The sequence below is a fragment of the Lupinus angustifolius genome, chromosome LG08, assembly GCF_001865875.1.
Source record: "Lupinus angustifolius cultivar Tanjil chromosome LG08, LupAngTanjil_v1.0, whole genome shotgun sequence".
Lineage (NCBI taxonomy): Eukaryota > Viridiplantae > Streptophyta > Magnoliopsida > Fabales > Fabaceae > Lupinus > Lupinus angustifolius.
The window spans coordinates 730253-749592 of NC_032016.1; the positions used below are offsets into that span (position 1 = coordinate 730253).

Consider the following 19340-nt stretch of genomic DNA (forward strand, 5'->3'; position numbering starts at 1 on the left):
CAGCTTTGAATCTGGAGAGTGAAGTATACATATTTTCAGTGGGTAGCTCAACTTTCATGACATTTAGCTTTGATACCAAGTTCAGAAAAAGCTCTCCCAGAAGTTTAAGCTGTTGGATGAAGGGACATGAGAGTTTCTAAATTGTCTAACATGTTCCTCATTTTTTGGTACAATATACATATAGTGTTATTTAGTTTATTCAAATTTTCATAGTTGACCAAGCAATCATATATTCAGCCCCATGCAGAATAGTTCAGAGGAAATTCAAGTAAATGGCACATAAGCTTTTGATTAAATACATGAAGATGTTCTAGTATACAAGCATGGGTACCTGTGCTTTTAATTTGATGAGTAAATTATCAACAGCAGAGTTTGTGTAGGCCGTCAGCAAAATGGATGTGCCCCTAATCAGCAAGGATTTCACAGCATGAACCATTGTGGATGTCTTCCCCGTTCCAGGCATCCCTAATATAAGTGCATAATCTTTTGCTGTAAGTATCTGGCAATCATTAACAAGGGAGAGCCAAATAGAAATATCATTCCAATGAAAAATTAAAGCAACACTGACAAAAAATCAGGAAATGAATTCAAGAAATGTCAGCTTTATTGCAAACCTTAAGAACTGCTCTACGTTGATCATCATTCAAACTCTTCTCCGACCAAACATAGGATATCGCTGGATCCTGGCTAACTACAGACCCACTGTCAAACCTAGGAGCCTACACTCATCATGCCATCCGGAGTATAGAAAAAGGAGAAATACTTAGTAAAAAGTGATTTTGCAAAAGGGGAAGGCATGCAGAAAGTGAGGAAGTAATTCACCTCTAGGTCAACAATCATTCTCCGCAGATGACCACTTCGATCATTTTGCAAAAACAGTTGTACAAGATTAAACCTTCAGCAAAAGCACAAGAAAGTAGTTACATAATTAAATCATTTTTATCACCAGCATACATCATGCAAAATGAAGTTTAAATAAAACAGTAGTCAGTGAAGCACCTCATAATTGCAAATGATGTGACATATTCATCCTTATCAAGTCTCCAAACCTGTTCAAGGAGATCGTGCGTAGTGGAAGACCTACCAGGAATTCTTAAGCATTTAGAAAAGGAAACCTGGAAGAAGTTTAAAAGTAACTATTAATTTGAAACTAGCAGCTCAACAAAACGGATATCCAGCCAAAGATTTTCTCACCTTGTCTTTGGCTGTATATGCTTATAAAAATGAGCATAGGAAGTAAAAAAAAGCTAACATCAAGTTCAAAATGGGAAAAGTCAAACAAAAAACCTGCAATTACTATAATACTCACGGATACATGAATCTGACTAATATCTGAGATCACCCCCCTTGCAATAGTTTGATGGCTAGATTCATTGCTCAGTATCTAAAATTTAACTCAAAAAATTAAACAGTTACAAAAAAAAATATGTAAGACAATCAAATGATGAAATAATATGCATAACACAATCCCTTGAGCAAAGGCACTTATTTTTAAACATCCATTTTCTGGTTAAGAAACAAAAATCACTCTTGCACTGCTTGCATAACCAACTTACTTGAGAATAGGTTATGTATATATATCCAAACAAAGTGTTAGCATATGTAGGATATTCTAACAGACTTATTGGCATGACCAGTTAAAATTGCCATTAGAGAGGAAAAAATAGGTGAAGAAACAGAAAAATATTGTATGAAGTGTAATTCCAGTTTATTTTTATTATTGAAATAACTCAGGGACAAGGAATAGGCGCAATCACAATTTCTTGCAATAGATGAAACATTATATTTGTAATTCAATTTGGCATAAGTGCACAACAAACATGAAACACAGATCGGGACAACACTTCTAGCAACCAATACTCATACAAATACAGGTGTTTTACATCATTTCTGTAAAGTGATGAGTGCATAAAATTTCAAAGAGAATGGCAATAAAAGAAAGCAATGTTGTAGTTACTGAAAATGCTAATGAAGAAGGAACATAAATGTAAGACACATTTTATGTCATCTTTAAATAGAATCCATAGTTCCAAAAGTTACAGTTCCATTTAAATTACATATAGGTGGTGTTTGGCAACAATTACTATGGAGTGATGGACAACCAACAATCAACAATTCCCTTTAAGTTAAGTAGTTCCCAGGGTTGGACTAGCCAAAATTCACCTCAACACCTTTCAACCATGTCTGGTATCTACTGAGTATAATTAAATATGTTAATAATATATAACTTGTATTTCATGAATGTTTGATATAATAAAATATTTATATACACTAACAGCCTAATCAATCCCTAAAAATTTAAGGATTAGAACCAACTATGGAAATAACATCAAATGCATATATAACATAGTCATAATAACTCTAATGACATTGTCAGAATATATCTTATAATAACTACTGATATCTCAACAACTATTTCTAACTGGATTGGAGAGCTATAATTTCAAAGATAACAATGGTCCTTGTGACACCTTGCCCATAGAGGTTATCCTCTGTTGTGCATCCTTTCCAAAATAGAGGTTATCATCGGCCTGCTTTCTTTGCTAAAGCGGATTCTCCCCAATCCATTGTACTTATATAGTGTTTTACAGCCACTCGGCACCACATCCACCATTAACTACTTTGATTTTTATCAAACATGTAGACATTTATCTTTAAAAATGTAAATTATTCATACCACGTGGTCTCCACTTCGAAGTGTGAGATCTAAATCATTTGGAGAAGCACTAGAAGGATCACCATCTGATGCTTCAGAGAGACGTGAAGTATCTTGTCGTACAAAACGATATATGAAATAATTGTCTTTTGGAGATTTATCATTAGGAATTCCATGCGAAGAATCAAGAACAATAGAGGAAAGGCCACCATTGATTGGATTCTTCAAGCCATGTGATCGCCATACTTGTTTCTTTAAAAGCTGAAACAGTGAAGTGGAGAGATAAATAAGTTTTATCTATAGAAAGGGGAAGACTTTGCTAATTAAAGTAATAGTAAACCTCAGAAGAGAAAAACTAAAACAGAAACTTTAAAAATTGCACCTCAGTCCCTTTAGCTTCTAAGTCAATTAGTCGATCCCAATGGCAGAGGAACTTAGAATGAGTAGATGTCAGGTGATTAGTATGAGAATCAAACACATTTCCCAGTCCACTGCCCTCTGTGCTTCCACCATGTGCCTAAAGCATTTTTGTAAAGTGCCAGAAAACAAATGAAAAAACATATTGCCAAGAATAGATTCTGCTTATATTAGGCAATAAATTATGACAAACTCCGTCTTAAAATATTGTGTAAAGGTTTTTTAATAACCTGCAATTGCTTTCATATATATTATATATAACACAGTGCCTTACAAAATTGTGATGACGACCAATATATTTAGAAGAAATTATATTACACAAGCATTACTTTGTTTAATCAAGATCTGGAAGGGAATCTTAATGAAAGAAGGACAAGATTTAAAATCCCAACTTTCAAGAAAATGTCAATATTTCTTCGATTCAGGATAGATATTTTTGAACTCTTGACCCTTCTAGTGGCTATCATTGTAAGTATCTGTCATTTCTTAACTTATTCTCCTAGTGGACAGAAGTTTTCTGTTAAAAAACTAATTTGGAAATTCAAACCTCTTTCTAAGGTGAAACCGTTGGTCTTGACTATGGTACTGAATAGGATTAATAAAAATGAGTTCAGATTCGGAGACCTAAAACAGACACTTCCCCTAGTATTTGGATTATGTGCATGAACTCTGAAGCAGTTGTACATTTGTGCCAAGACTATTTGATTGCTAATTCCCTGTGGAATTAGCTGTATAGTGTTGTTGGGAAAGAGAAGGTTTGCCTAGACTCTCTAAAGAGTAGACCTCTCTGACAACAAGGTTTAAAGAGTTTGAAAGAACAAAAGATGCCAAGATTCTTGGAACTATGAAGTTTTGTTATTCTGTACTGCGTATGGTTGGAGGAATGTAAGATTTTTCAGTGTGCTTCAGTATTTCTGTGATGTTGAGGAATAGAATATGGTTTTTGGCTTCACTTTGGTGCTCAGTTCACTGTCTTTTAAGGGGGTTGTCATTTCTGGTTTGCATACAGATTGCCCACTGTTATTCTTAATTATATTTTGCTGGTTCTTTATAATTTTTTATTTTAGCAGTTTTCTGGTGGAGGACATTTTATCCCGACGCCTTGTACTTCTCTTCTTTGTCATTAAATTTCACTTTTTACCAAAACAATAACAAAAAATATTGGATATTGACATTTGTCGAATTCATTAAATAGTACAATCTCTAAAGCATGGTTTCCTAACTTTAGAAGTAAAACGCAATTACCAAAATGTACATTTAATTTACATAGAAATTTAACTTAGAAAAACATTTTTTCTCTGTCACCTGTGTTTAAAGCATTTGTCTAAGTGGGAAATTAAAAAATAAAAAGAGAATCAACAGTTAAATAAATGACAGATTCCATGCCAAAAGTAGTTACAAAAGTGTATGTTAAATTGATACAGTTCACATGGTAAAAGGGTACCTTATGATAAATGCTACAAACATCAAGATGGCGACAACTTCTGCAAAGGCTAGGACTCTACAATCGGAAGATGAAGACTTATTATGACAAGCTGATAAAGATATTAAAAATACAGTGTGTATGAATATGGAGAAGTCCATGCCTGTAACATTGGTGGCAGTTGTTGCAAGGTCAATGCCTTAAGAATATCACTGGCTAGCTCATTACGTCGCATTATTAATCCCACTAAGTCAGATCTTTCAGCAACAATACCCTGTGATAAAAATTTAAAACAATATTACCTTCTTATTAATGAAAATACAGATGATGTTAAGCAACATGAACTTACCTGTGTCTGATCTGATTGGAGATAGTACAGAAGACCAGAATCAATAGTCTTCTGGTACCTATTAATATCAACAGAACAAATCGGATGAAAACTACTCTTTGAAAAAAGTTCTTCAATATATGTGCTGTAAGAATGAACAGTTTGCACCTTTCAGACATCAGGAGAGTGTACAATATTACTTGAGCACGGTGTTCTACTAATGACTGCAGATATATAACATGGAAGAGTTGGAAGAGAAATATATCATAAATAATTAATACAATAACAATCTTACTGGTGTTTTAAATTTTAAACTTCTTCGTTGTATATCTTCTCTCATACTTTATGGTTGATTAGAAGTAAGCACCAGAATCTTGCCTGGCTATTTGATGATTTTCCAGTTTTGAACTCTAATGGCATGATCTTCTCCCCTTCATCTTTTGTTGATTGAACTTTCACTCTAAGAGAAGAATCAATCATCCCTTTCAAACCATATTTAGGAGCCCATGCCATCTCTTCAATATCAATTACCTGTATTAAACACAAGCGTCTCTAAGAGTATATAATGTTCTTTTTATGGGTAACATGAAATTATGAGAAGATCATCAATAGATATTAATGCAATACTATTAGGAGGACAAATAAAAGGTTGTGAAATTGACGAAAAACAGAGAAAATGAACGAACAAATTTTATTGATTGAATCTGAAGAGGAAAAGGAGAAAGACCCTCCTCTAAGGATTTCCCCTCTCACAACTGAGCAATAATAGCTCTGTTCTTACAAACTGAAAGTCTCTGAAATCTGAATCCTACTATCCTGTACACTTCCGTCTATTTAACTATCAAACACAACTGAACAAAGACCCATTTAACTAACTCAGTAACCACTAGGCTCTGCTAATCACCATCTAACTACCATCAATTTACATGCTCTAAGTGAAATAAACACACAGACTAAACTTTCTACAAGAGATTAAATTATAGCAAATAGAACTGAAGAAATAAACAATTTAGAACAGGGATAGGTATCCTTCAAAGTAACTAAAATGAAAAGGCAGATACATTCCAATAGACAAATAAGCACTTAAACATTAGAGCCTGAAGTTTCCCCACACAACTTGTTTAGGTATAATTGTACTTCATGTAACACATGCATATCTATTATATATGCATAATAATATATGTAAGACCGGTCAGTTAAATACAAGAGACCATGTAAACTTGCCTCAGATATGATAACTTTCTTCTGGCAATCATCAAATCTGAAATTAACATTGGGGTTTTTTCGTTCCTGTCAAAACCCCAGGTCATTAGCCAACCATATTAACAAAATTAATGGTAAAGTATAAATATTTTACTGAAGTAAAATTTGAATATGTAAAAGCAGTATATCAACAAAAAAGAAGAGTAGCACATTGTACTGCATGCATAACAGCCGCACATCTTAATACTGAATGCCTAGGCACCAAGTAAATAAATGAATATCCATCCAAAACTAAATGGTATCTGAAATATGCAGTTTCTAGCCAAAACATGCTACAAGCTAGTTTCAAAAAAGCCTTCCCTTCTAACCTCTTATATTCTGACCAACAATGATGTTTTTAATAAAGAAACTTATTGAGATGTAGAGGAAGAATTACAGAGTGAGAAGGATAAGGAGACATCCTAAGAAACAAGGAAACAAAGGCCAAAAAGAAGAAACCCAATGTAACAAAGCTTCCCAATCCCTCAACATATCTGTTTCAGAAGAAAGCACAAACTACTTTGACGCACCTCCGTATTCTTGAACTGTCCGATCCAACTCAATAATTTTGGGATAGAATTAATCAAGGTTTTGCGAACATTGTCTTCATTTTCTGCAATATTCACATGAAGAACAAATTAATACTCCCAACACAAATGGTCCAGAGTCAACAATCAACAAGTTACATCAGAGAAAATTCTCTTATGAGTAGGTTCCTAGATGATGTACATGTAAACAAGTGATACATATAAAAACACAGTATCTCAGAAATCAATACCTTGGCATGCATACAAACTTTCGACGTTTCTTTGTAATACCACTTCTGCATATTCTTCCAAGAAGTTTACCGTGGGAGACACTTTTATAAGCCCAGCCTGCACCAACAAGCCAAACCACACCCAAACAACAACAGCAACCAAGCCTTAATCCCAACAACAACAACAACAAAAAACCAAACACGCCCCACATGAAAAAAAAGTTAAAGGAAAAAGAAATAGAGAAGCTTAATGCCAAATTCATACAACAACAACAACCAAGCCTTTATCCCACTAGGTGGGGTCGGCTACATGAATCAAATGACACCATAATGTCAGACTTATAGGAAAGAAAGAATATAAGAGTACATATATAAAAATCTTATAGGGTACATAATGAATATTAGAGACCTGGAAAATTTGGTGAAGCAGGGTTCCAGTTAGAGCTGCAATTGAGTACTCGTTTGATTTTATCCTCTCATCTAAGACAGTTCTCCTTGCACAACTGAAACTGGAAGCAACCTGGAAGACACCTTTGTATTAGGAATAATAGGTATGCATATATTGATAAATATAACATACACATATCTGTAGATAAAATAAAATATATTGAACAGAATATATGGGGGCATCCACCACAGATATCTAAACTGAAAACAGAGATTAGTTCCTAATAGTTCAGAGCCATGAATAACAATGAACCTACCTATTTAAAATAAACCAGAGAATCCAAATTCCGTAAGTTGAACACAACAACAAATATTAATGAAACTTAATAAGACCAGTGTTGCCCATGGCGGATGGCGATGGCGGATGGCGGCTGTCAAAATTCAGCCATGAAAGCGTTGCGGGCAAATAGCGGACATCATAATGGCGGATGACAAAAAATAAATAAAAAATGTAACATAATAGAAAAAATAAAATAATAATACAATAACATAAAGTTTAATAAAAATCATTAAGTATCAATGTCTCATAACATCATAAGATCGATAAAAAGTAAAATAAACAATACTAACAAGTCTTGTAAAGAGCCACAACTAAAAATCAAAGCAAAACACAAATATAAAATGCAAAACATTCATACTGTGTGTTATCCTATTTTTGGAATACACTGTGCTACTGTTAAATAATTGTTTTAAATTTGTATATAAAGTAAACTGGAAAAAAAAAAAGGAAGTAAACTGGAAAAAAAAGGCAGACACGGCCATATGGCGGGATTTCCCAAATGACTAATGGTGGTAGCCTAAAAAACGGCACCGCCATGGCCGCTATTGGGCAACACTGAATAAGACTATGAATTGCACAATACATGTCCTACGAAAAAATATTTAAATCAACATTTTGAAGCCACATAGGTTAAATGTCACTAGAATAGTACTAGAGTAGCACTAGTTTTATGTAGACAAAACTTCTATTTTGGTCCCTCAACTTAATTTATTTTCTCAACTTTCTACAATATTTTTTTCACACTTAAGTCCCTCAACTTTGGTTTAAGCCCTCACATTAGTCCTTCTATAAGTCAATTTCCATTACTTTCCCGTAAACCCATCAAAACGGGCATCATTTTGGTCCTCTTCTCCATTTCTATATCCGTCAGTTTTGCTGGCATCATTGCTGCTGCCATCACTAATGGTGGTGGTGGTTGCTGTTGCTCCTCCAGGTCGCTAATGCTGATGGAGAATAACGGTGGATCAACCATGGCAGATCCGGTGGAGAAGAAGAAGACCCAAAATGGCGTCATTTTGAGGCCAAAGCTGACCACACTGCAACACTAACTGATGGAAAAAAATTGAGAGACTAAATTGAGGAGATAAACTAAGTTGAGGGACCAAAATAGCAGTTTCGACTTTAACGTATGCACTGAGGTCAATACTGTATACTTTAGAGGGCAGTACAATAATGCACTTCACACAACTCTTGTTGGCCTCTTGCTATGCCACAAGAGGTGGTTAGATTAGCTATATGTTCGGTTAGGTAGTTACCAATCTAGTTAGGGAATGAAGCAGGTATCTAAAGCCTGCATTAAAGTGTAAACATAACTTTACAATCAATAAACGCAATTTAAGATTCAGTTTCCTTTCTCTTCTCTCTCTCTATTTCTCTAATTTTATCAAATTCCAACATGGTTTTCGTAGGGCTTCAAACCCTTGTACTCATGGCTTCCGATTTTTCCTTTTTAAAAATGTAGTATCTTCACTATTACTTATTACTTAAGTACAGCATTACAATATTCTTTTGCTTCACTGTATGATTTGCATAATTAGATAGTGAAATAAATTTCAGTTCATAAAAAAAAATAGACAAACCACCGAAACTGTATTTGGTTTACTAAATTTAGGAAGAAGATTTTAGTAACGAATGGAAATCTGTAATATTAATGAGAAAGTTCATGAAGAAGATGAAAAACAGAATGTGAAGAAGAAAGGTAGAAGAAAGAAGAAGAAGGGGATTTTACTTTTATTGATGAAAACTTAATACAACAAAGGGAAAGCAAAGTTGCTTTTATAGAAAAGTCTAGAAAGGGCAAAAATGGTAAAGTAACTGTTAGAAACTAATTCAGTTACTTTACCTAACAACATTACAACAGATTAATAACTAAACTAAATTGCATTACATGCAATATTCTAATATACCCCTCTGAGGGTACTAGCTTGATGAGCCAAAATCTTGAACTCTGAGTTGATTCCTTAAAGTGAGAAATTGATTGTTAGGTAGAGGTTTTGTCAATATGTCAGCTATTTGAAATTCAGAGGGAACATGCTTCACTATAAGAGTTTTGCCTTGAATCTTATCCCTGACAAAGTAGAGATCTAATTCTATGTGCTTAGTTCTATTATGTAGAACTGGATTATGAGACATGGCCACTGTGCTTTGGTTGTCACACAAAATAATAGGAGTAGTGAAAGGAATCTGTAATTCAGTAAGCAATGATTCAATCCACATCAATTCTTGAGAGGCTAAGGCTAAGCTTCTATACTCAGCTTCAGTACTAGACCTTGAGATGGTATTTTATTTCTTAGACCACCAAGTTACCAAATTTGGTCCTAGATATAAGCATGCCCCAGAGGTTAATTTTCTGTCATCCATGTCTAAAGCTCAATCAGCATCACAGTAGGCCATGAGGGACAATTTTGAATCAGAGGAACCAAGAGCAGGATTAATAGACAGACCCAAGGATGTGGATCCCTGGAGATATTTAAGAATTCGTTTGACAACAGTCCAATGTCAATTGAGGGGTTTTTCCATGAATTGACAGACCTTGTTGACACTATAGGTGATGTCTGGTCTAGTAATGGTTGCATATTGCAGAGCTCCTACAATTGATCTGTAGAAGGTGGAATCCTCGAAGTAATCAGTGCCATGTTTGGTCAGTTTGCAGTTGCTAGCCATAGGAGTAATGTTAGCTTTAGAAGTGGATAGATTTGCTCTGTCTAGGAGATCCCGAATGTACTTAGCCTGAGAAAGAAAGAGTGAACCATTGTTCTTATGCTTGACCTCAATGCCAAGGAAATAATCCAAAGGGCCCAACTGTTTCAAGGCAAATGTGTTGCTGAGATCTTTGATAACCTGTTTAACTAGGGTAGAGGATGAACCCGTGACTATGATGTCATTCACATATACTAGGATATATAGATGATGAGATGAAGAGCTTTGAAAGAACAAAGAGTTGTCACACTTGCTTATTTGAAACCCAAGTTTAATGAGAGAACCTTTCAACCTCTCAAACCATTGTCTAGGAGCCTGTTTTAGGCCATAGATGGCTTTGTTTAGCTTGCAGACCAGGGATTTGTCACTCTGTTGAAAACCAGTAGGTTGTGTCATGTAGACTTTTTCATTTAAAACACCATTGAGAAAGGCATTGTTAATGTCAACTTGCTCAATCATTCAGTGATGTGTGACAGCAAGAGTCAAAAGTATTCTTATTGTAACAGGTTTTACAACAGGAGAATAGGTCTCATTGTAATCAACTTCATGTCTTTGATGGAACCCTTTGGCAACAAGTCTTGCCTTGTACTTGTTAGTTGTGCCATCTGGGTTTTCTTTTATCCTAAACACTCACTTACATCCAATAGCTTGTTTTAGAGGAGGTAAAGGGACCAAAGTCCAAGTATTCAAGGCCATGAGAGCATCATATTCTGCTGTCATAGCCTGCTGCCATACTGGAATAGAGAGAGCAGTTTTGGCACTGGTTGGTTCTCTCTGTGTGGGATGAACACTAGGATGAATAGTTTTGAAAATACCATATTTGGATCTGGTTTGCATAGGGTGAGATGAAACAGGAGAAGAAGAGAAACAGGGAATTGAAGAAGTGGTTGTTGGTGTAGAGGGAGTATAAGTGGAAGAGGAGAGTTGAATGGGAGATGAAGATGGTAGGGGAACAGTATTAGGAGAAGAAGACAAAGCAGGTGATTGAATTTCAAAGGGAATTTCATGAACAGACTGAGAATTGTTCATTGGATGGGGCAGAGAGGGAGAGTTTGACAAGACAGGAGCAGAAGCTAATGGAGAAAATGTATTAGGACTGTTGGAATTATGGAATTTTGTGAATACTGTTGTGGACTGGACAGAATCAGAAGTAGGATTATGAGCAGAAGTAGAAACATGATACATGGAAGGAAAATGAGACTCATTGAAGATGACATCTTTGGATATGTAAATTTTTCCTTCCTTAGAGAGACATTTATAACCCTTGTGACTCACGAAGTATCCCAGAAAGATGCACTCAGAGCTTCGTGAATCCAATTTGTGTTCGGTAAAGGGTCTAAGCAGCGGAAAACAAGCACATCCAAATACCTTAAGAAATTTGTAATATGGGAATTGTTTAAACATCTCATAGGGAGACTTATGACTGAGGGTGATTGAAGGAAGTCTATTAATTAGATAGACTGCAGTGATGAAGGCATGATCCCAGAAAGTTATAGGTAAATGAGAATGAGCTAACAAGGTTAAACCAGTCTCAACTATGTGTCTATGTTTGCGCTCAATAGTACCTTGTTGGTGATGTGTGTGAGGACAAGATATTCTATGCACAATTCCAACAGATTTAAGAAAGGCACTAAAAGGTCTAAATTCACCCCCAAAATCACTCTGCACTGCCTTGACTGTGTGAGTGAATTGAGTGTGAACATACCTAAGAAAATACTGAAACATTGCTAATGTTTCACTTTTGTTTTAGTAGAAATAACCATGTGTGTTTGGTGTGAGCATTTACTATGGAAAAATAATACTGAAAGCCAGAAACTGAGTAAACAGGGGCAGGTCCCCATAAATCAACAAATATTAGCTCAAAAGCATAATGATAAAGTGTAGTGGAACTAGGTGCATGAAGTTTGTGAGCTTTACCAACACAACATGAATTACAGAAGTCAGCATCAGTTTTATTGATAGAAGGAATTTTACATTGTGTTAAAATATCCTTCGCAACAGTGTAATGAGGATGGCCTAGCCTATTGTGCCATAGAGAAAAAATACTAGATTTATTACAAGTGGTAGGGTTAGGCAAACCAGTACAATTTGTTGTAAGAGTAAAAGTGGAAGGATGACAACTAGGATGACTTGGAAGAAGGTCATGAAAAGCATAGAGTCCTTCTTTGGTGAGTGACCCTTGGAGTAAAATTTCATTAGTATCCTGAGATTTCACAAAACAGATATTAGGATGAAATTCAAAATAACATAAGTTGTCTCTAGCAAATTGAGCAACACTAATAAGATTTTTCGTGATTGAGGGAACAAGAAGCAGATTTTGAAGAGACAAGGAAATATGTGAATTAAAAGGTGAAGTAAGATGAGAATTGCCAACACTTTTAATTGAGATTCCAGTGCCATTACCCATGACAATAGGCTCATGAACAAGTGAAGCATCTGCAGTAAATGGTTGGTGGCACCTGAGTCAAGATACCAAGTAACACGCTTTGCATCTCGAGTTGGAGAAGAGGGAAGCTCCTTGTGTGCAACGTGAGCTGAAATGGGATAGTTATGATAATGTGGAGATGATGGATGTGTTGGGCCAGGTCCAAGTAGTGAATCTCTTCCATTAGAGGATCCATAGTGCCCTCCATTGCCATTGTAGAAGTCAGTTGGATAGTCCGGATAAAAGTGGGTTGGATATCTTGTTGGCTCATTAGTAGACTGAAAAGAAGAATAGTGTGAATGACGTGGCACATAACTAGGTGCAACACATGACATAGGTCCAGCTGGAGGTGTATATGTTAGTCCAAAGTGTGGAGGAGCATAATAGCAAAACACAACATCATGACCATGACGATTACAGTATACACAAAGCACCGGTGAATATCCTCCACGGGAATAACGACCTCCACGGTGACGACCACCATTACCACCCCGACGACCACAATGACCTCGAAAATTACTTGCATTTCCAAAACCATAGGGCGCCGGATTAGGAGATTCAGCTTTTGGAGAGTAGAAAACTGATGGAGTGATGGAAGCTCGTGGTTGAGAAGAAACAGAAGTAGAAGATAATGGAGATTCAAATGCAATATTTACAGACAAAGCATCAGAAATAGTTTTGTGTTTATTCTTCTCTAACCTTAATTCAAATGTCAACAAAAATGATTCGATATTGTGAATAGAAGGCAAATCAATTTGACTTTTAATAGAAGTGATTACCGGTTGATATTCCTCATTCAAGCCATCCAAAATGTAATCAATGTGTTCAGAGGTAGAAATTGGAGTACCGATGAAGATCAAAGCATCAACAAGACTCTTGATTTTTGTGAAGTAATCAACTGCCTAATTCGTGCTTTTGTCTGCGAATTATAGAACGAATCTAGCTCCTCCCATAACTGCCACGAGTGAACACAACCTACCACCCGTGGTTGAAGACTTTCAGATAGAGAATTAAGGATCCACGAAAATACACATTGATCAAGTTCTTCCCAACGTAGGTATGCTGGACTGACGCGATTGATTAACTTATCATCATCGTTAAGAAAACGATGTGGAATTTCCGTCCCTAGAACGAATCAATTAGCACGATTCGAGGTTAGCGTGGCTAACATGAAGTGTCTCCACACCAAATAGTTCTTCACAGTGAGTTTCATGGACGACGTCGGAAGAACAAGTGGAGAAGACACCGCATCAAGCGGCGAGACAGCGGAAGGAGAAATCGGAGAAGAGGATCGGAACGTCGTTGTGTTGTTGTCAGTTGCCATGGTGTGATACCATGTAAGAAGATGAAAAACAGAATGTGAAGAAGAAAGAAGAAGAAGCTTCGGAGAGAGAAAGATATAAAGGGATTTTACTTTTATTGATGAAAACTTAATACAACAAAGGGAAAGCAAAGTTGCTATTATAGAAAAAGTCTAGAAAGGGCAAAAATGGTAAAGTAACTGTTAGAAACTAATTCAGTTACTTTACCTAACAACATTACAACAGATTAATAACTAAACTAAATTGCATTACATGCAATATTCTAATAGTTCAAAATATAATTACCCGTGTTCCAGACATCAGAATATCTGGGTGTACAATCAAAAAATTATTATCATGATCAACATTGCAATTTCCCCCTTCAAATTGACCGATTACATTCACAGTGTCTCCAGGCGCAACTACGCTGCAAGACCTATCATATTTTAGAAATGGAATTAGGAATGCAAGAAACATATTTTTTTAAAAAGAGAATACTTGAGAGGCAGGACAAATAATAAACTGAGAACTCAAACTTTTGACTACTCTTGTACAAGAATTCGGTTCAGGGTGCTCAATTATAACAACTAAGGGTGGCCTAGTGTATGAAGCTCCTCACTAGTGGGATCTGGGAGGGTAGATGCACATATCCTTACACTCACAGGTGAAGAGGTTGTTTTTAGTATTTGAACTCATGACCTTCAGGTCACAAGACAAGCAACCTTACCGTTGCATCGAGGCTCACACTCTTAGTGCTCAATTATAACAACTACAGTAAATGAGTAAATAATTGTAAATCTGGAGAAACAAGAATAAGTAATTACTGTTAATTGGAGTCATGCAAGTGTCTAGCACCTCATATATCTGAATTAATCATGTTAAAAACTGTCCAGATTCATTGGTATCAATTTAGGAGGAATAAATCTGAATCAAATCAATTCAGATATGATTAGGAAGTTTATCTTTATTATTATTTTTCTTTCTTTGATTTATAGGAGACTTGTTCCCCCATATATTTCCTTATTTGTAACAGAATTTATACTCCAATTCTGAAACAATACCACATGTACTGTCCAATCATGGATATAATGAAATGAAATATTCTGTCTCAAAATCTAGAAATTATGTACAAAATAAGTCATGTACATCCTGTAGTTTAAGTAATAGTGAAGTACAACTATATGCAATAACTAAAATAAATAACAAGAGTTACAGTTACACTGACTGTGACAGGTACCAGTTTAAAATAAGTAAATAACAAAACAACTTGATACTCCAAATACTTAGGGTTGTTGTAATGCCACAAATATAGGATATACACATTGATATCAACTCAAGTATAGTTGAGTACACTAACTTACCACTCATCCCACAAGTTTACAGCCCGTTCTTCCCCAGTTTGTTCATTTAGTAAACGGAGCACCTGCAGAGCAGTGGATCAAAAAAAACATTGTCCAGATACCTAGAAGTAATAAGATAGTTATAGCAATGAGCCTTACTAGACCTTGTATTGGCATCCAGCAGCGGATGAATCAGAAATCCTAAATTTTTCAGTCACCTGATGTAGAAAGTAAATATCAATAAGCCTAAGAAAACTAATGTTTTGCCATCCAAATAATCAGTAAAATAGAGCATGATAACAAGAACATACCTCCAAAACCAAAAAAATATAATTGGAGAACACACCAACAACCTCTTTAGGTATTTGTGATTTTGTCTTTTCTACTTTATGGTTGGCTATGACAGGAAGCTCATCAGCAACTCCATCTTGAGATTTAAAAGAGGAAATGCTTTGATTACAGACATTAGCATCGTCAACAGCAATGGCATCTTCAACTTGATCTAACAGCTCAAGAAATTCCTACAAAATTATTCACATTAATATGTGGATTCCTCCCATCCTCCCATATTGAAACTGCTGAATATAATAAGGTTATAGAATGATGACAAGTTATAGGTCACAAGCCTCCTCTATGGGAATAAAAAAGTGTGTCAATGATTCAGCAGGATCCTCTCCTTGAAAAATATAAGGAAAACATCTGCTAACTGGTTTTTATCGAGTGCTGATATAAATAATAGTTTCCTGTACAACTACAGCAACAAAAGATTGACAAGTTTTCTGTACACATGCTAAAGTGACTGATTCTAGATGCTGAATTCTGTGCTACTACAATACTACATCCAGTTTTTTCTCTGTACGCATGGTTTGGATTATGCCTTACAGTTTGAAATACCATCCTTTTGTCTTATGTTCCACTCATGTTATATGAATTCTATTCCAAAATTATGTCATTTTCATCTCCTGACCAATCCAACTGCTTATTTTATACCTAATTTACCACAAAGAAAAAACTGGGAATCTCCGGTCCTTATGCCTTGAAAGAGTAGTAAATTATCAATAAGCAATCAGGTATGGTACTAATTAAAGTAGACCTCTCAGCAGTTCAGCTGGACCTGAGGGAATTGCTATCACGAAAATAAAACGAGAAACCAAACCTTTTTGTGTCTCAAATAAGAGTGATGAGGTGGTCCACTCCGCTCAATATCCTTGACAAGCTGCACCGACAAATGCAACATAAAACAAGATACCCAAATGCATCCTTTGATATATAAGGAGAAAACAAGTTTCAGAGTAAGAGAATATTAAGAAATCAATTAAACCAAGGAAAAACAATATTTAAGTTTCCCATTTTTCTTCAAAAATAAAAATAGTGATAATCCACTGGAAGATTTAGCAGGTAGTAAGGACCAAAAATTAAGAAGATGAATCACCTTATCAGAGCAATAAGACAAAGATGGTGGAGTTCTGAAGGGACTCTCTCCACTAGATGCTTCAGAGTTACTCACAGCACCCGCACTGATATTAGAATCCACATCACGATCTGGGTTTATCCTTTTCAACCCTAATTTACTCATTGACACCAGAGATTTTGCAGAAGCCTTGGGAGTAGGTGAAGTAAACAACTTTTCAACCTTTCCATCTTTATCAAGAGAATCCTGCATCATGCATTGTTATACAACAATCTCATTCACTAATATGTATCAAATTAAATGGAAATGCTCCTCATAAACTTACCTTATTTTCTGAGCAGCTGCGGAATGGCAACAAGTTGATTCTCGAAGTGTCAGATAGTGCTTTAATTATCGCAGGCATCTGTTTCGAAACTGCTTGGAGTCTTTCATTCACTGGAGATATCTTCCATGTAACCTCGTCAGCCCCATCATCCTGACTTTGCTTTATAAACTATATTCTCAAAATATACGACCACAAAGGTCATATCAGAAAGATGTGAGTGAAGAAACAAACAATACAAATGCATAAAGAACCACACTGAACTGCACCCTCTCGATACTTAGCAGAATAGAGACTACCGTTTGGAATTTCAGGCTAAAAACAAAACCAAAAATAAAAACAATTATGAAATTTGGATTAAAAACATGCTGAACAATGTGATTTTAATCAGGTAATTTATGCAAGAATGCGACAATTAAAGTGGTTCCATTTATATCAGTAAACTCTTACATGGCCCATATGTGTGCACTGACCAATGACTAGTAGTCCTAAATGACAGGGGTGGCACCTTGTATAGCATGCAGTGGCTATGGCTGCCCAATGTTTTAAAAAAGTCATGTTTTTAACATGTATAGGGTTTTGGTAATACTAACAGAGCTTATATGCTAGTAGTTTATTTGACCAAAAATAAGCTACGAGTTGATGTTTCGCAAAGGTGCATATTTTAGTAAGGTACAAGCATATAAGCTCCTATTTGATAAGCTAAAGTAACTTATGAGCTTATAAGTTGGGGAATTATTTCCTTTTACTTCTAACAGCTAATATTAGCAAACACTTCTAATACAACCAGTTAACATAAGCAAACACTTCTCATTCAATCAGCTAGCTTATTCGCTATTAGAGAAAAGCTTTCTATTCACTTGTATTAATTAAGACTTCGTTGATTAGTGTTAGTTAGTGAGGTAGTTACTGGAAGTTACTAAAACTACCTCTTAGACTTGTAAAAGAAGCTTGGCATCATCTATAAATAGAAATGCACTTCTCATTCATTGTATCAATTTCATATTATCAGAAATAATATCAAGGAGTGGCAGTTACACTCCCTTTTCTATCTCTCGTCTTCTCTCTCAATTCTTCAACTTTCTGCAATTTGCTAAAGTTTACACCACCTCACAACTTTTAATTCTCGATTTATAAGCTTTCAATTAGCCTACCAACTAGTTATGCTAAACAAAGTTGTAGTCTTTTTTTAACGAAAATATAAATTATTTAACCGAAACCATAAGTAAGGTCTTATTCTTTGACCTTCTTAACTCTAATCTCTTAGTTCTACCCCTACTAATTTACCATGTAATTCATTTTGAATCCAATTTGTGGGTCAATAAAAAGTCAGAAAAGGAACCGAAAAACCACACCTAATACAAAACAATTAATCAAATTAAGCATTTTAAAGTGCTTACCATCCCAGGTGAGAATTTGAAGCGTTTAAGTGACACAGACTTAGACATCTCCGGAGACTCCTCGGCCGCGAAACTCTCAGTCGCCGCATTATCACTCCCCGGCAACACCAAACTCTCCGGAGGAGTAACCTCCGACGGCCGATCAACATCGTTGTTATTACTACCACCACTGTTATGCGAAGCATCCAGCGCATCCGTTCTGAGAACAACATGTCCTGATTTCGACGATCCAGAAGGTTCTGGAAGATTCGGAGAGGGTAAAACCGTAAAATCAGTGGTAGGTTTGGAATCGGAAGCAGTGTTGGGGTTTGCATCATTGGATTGTTGAATCTTCTGCTGAGAAGCAGTGTGGCGATCGAAGAAGTGTTGAATGCCGAATTTGGAAGGTTTCTTGGAAGAGGAAGAAGAAGAAGAAGCGTTGGATTTTTTCCTTGGAGGCATTTGTTTCGAATTTCGTTAGGGTTCAGTGCATCGATGTTCTTCACTAACTATTAGTTACAAGTTCCAGTTACTGAGTGATGAAAAATTGAGAATTGTTTTCCCGCGCAAATAACATTGGGCTTTCATGGTCCAAAAAGATTATATTGAAAATGTACACCTTAGTCCCTATGGTCCAAATTGTTTTGACTTTTTTTTCCTTTCTTTGTAGTCTTTCGAGTTTAAATTCAATGTAATTAAAAATTAAGAGCTTAAATGCTTTTTTTTTCATCCCTATGTTTTTGGGTTGAGTTGAAATAAGTCCTTCTAAAAACCTTGTTTTGGTCTTTATCTTTTGACTTTGTTTGATGAGGTTTAATGAAGGTTATGTTAGTAGGGATGGCAAAAAAATCTAACTAGTGGATACCTATGAAAATACCCGCAATGAGTATTCGCGATAATAGCTTATGAGTA

At 35.7% G+C, this 19340-nt stretch overlaps 1 protein-coding gene across 4 annotated transcripts in view; it reads right to left on the minus strand.

Moving 5' to 3' along the window:
- The window catches only part of LOC109354472 (DNA replication ATP-dependent helicase/nuclease DNA2), a 34335-nt gene extending 15363 nt beyond the window's left edge, over positions 1–18972 (minus strand). The window contains exons 1-24 of one of the 4 annotated variants that reach the window (XM_019596993.1): positions 18450–18970; positions 17053–17220; positions 16749–16973; positions 16473–16532; positions 15628–15837; positions 15481–15534; positions 15338–15399; positions 14283–14412; positions 7233–7343; positions 6845–6941; positions 6597–6679; positions 6049–6114; positions 5203–5355; positions 4993–5048; positions 4846–4903; positions 4660–4770; positions 4518–4574; positions 3039–3173; positions 2678–2917; positions 1310–1384; positions 1000–1115; positions 823–895; positions 615–719; positions 332–499 (exon numbers count right to left, since the gene is read on the minus strand). In XM_019596993.1, the coding sequence (XP_019452538.1) occupies positions 332–499; positions 615–719; positions 823–895; positions 1000–1115; positions 1310–1384; positions 2678–2917; positions 3039–3173; positions 4518–4574; positions 4660–4770; positions 4846–4903; positions 4993–5048; positions 5203–5355; positions 6049–6114; positions 6597–6679; positions 6845–6941; positions 7233–7343; positions 14283–14412; positions 15338–15399; positions 15481–15534; positions 15628–15837; positions 16473–16532; positions 16749–16973; positions 17053–17220; positions 18450–18890 (3054 nt within the window). In that variant the 5' untranslated portion in view covers positions 18891–18970. Of the gene's footprint in view, positions 1–331; positions 500–614; positions 720–822; positions 896–999; positions 1116–1309; positions 1385–2677; positions 2918–3038; positions 3174–4517; positions 4575–4659; positions 4771–4845; positions 4904–4992; positions 5049–5202; positions 5356–6048; positions 6115–6596; positions 6680–6844; positions 6942–7232; positions 7344–14282; positions 14413–15337; positions 15400–15480; positions 15535–15627; positions 15838–16472; positions 16533–16748; positions 16974–17052; positions 17221–18449 lie in introns of all 4 variants that reach the window. The other 3 variants (XM_019596992.1, XM_019596994.1, XM_019596995.1) reach the window with 3 other exon arrangements.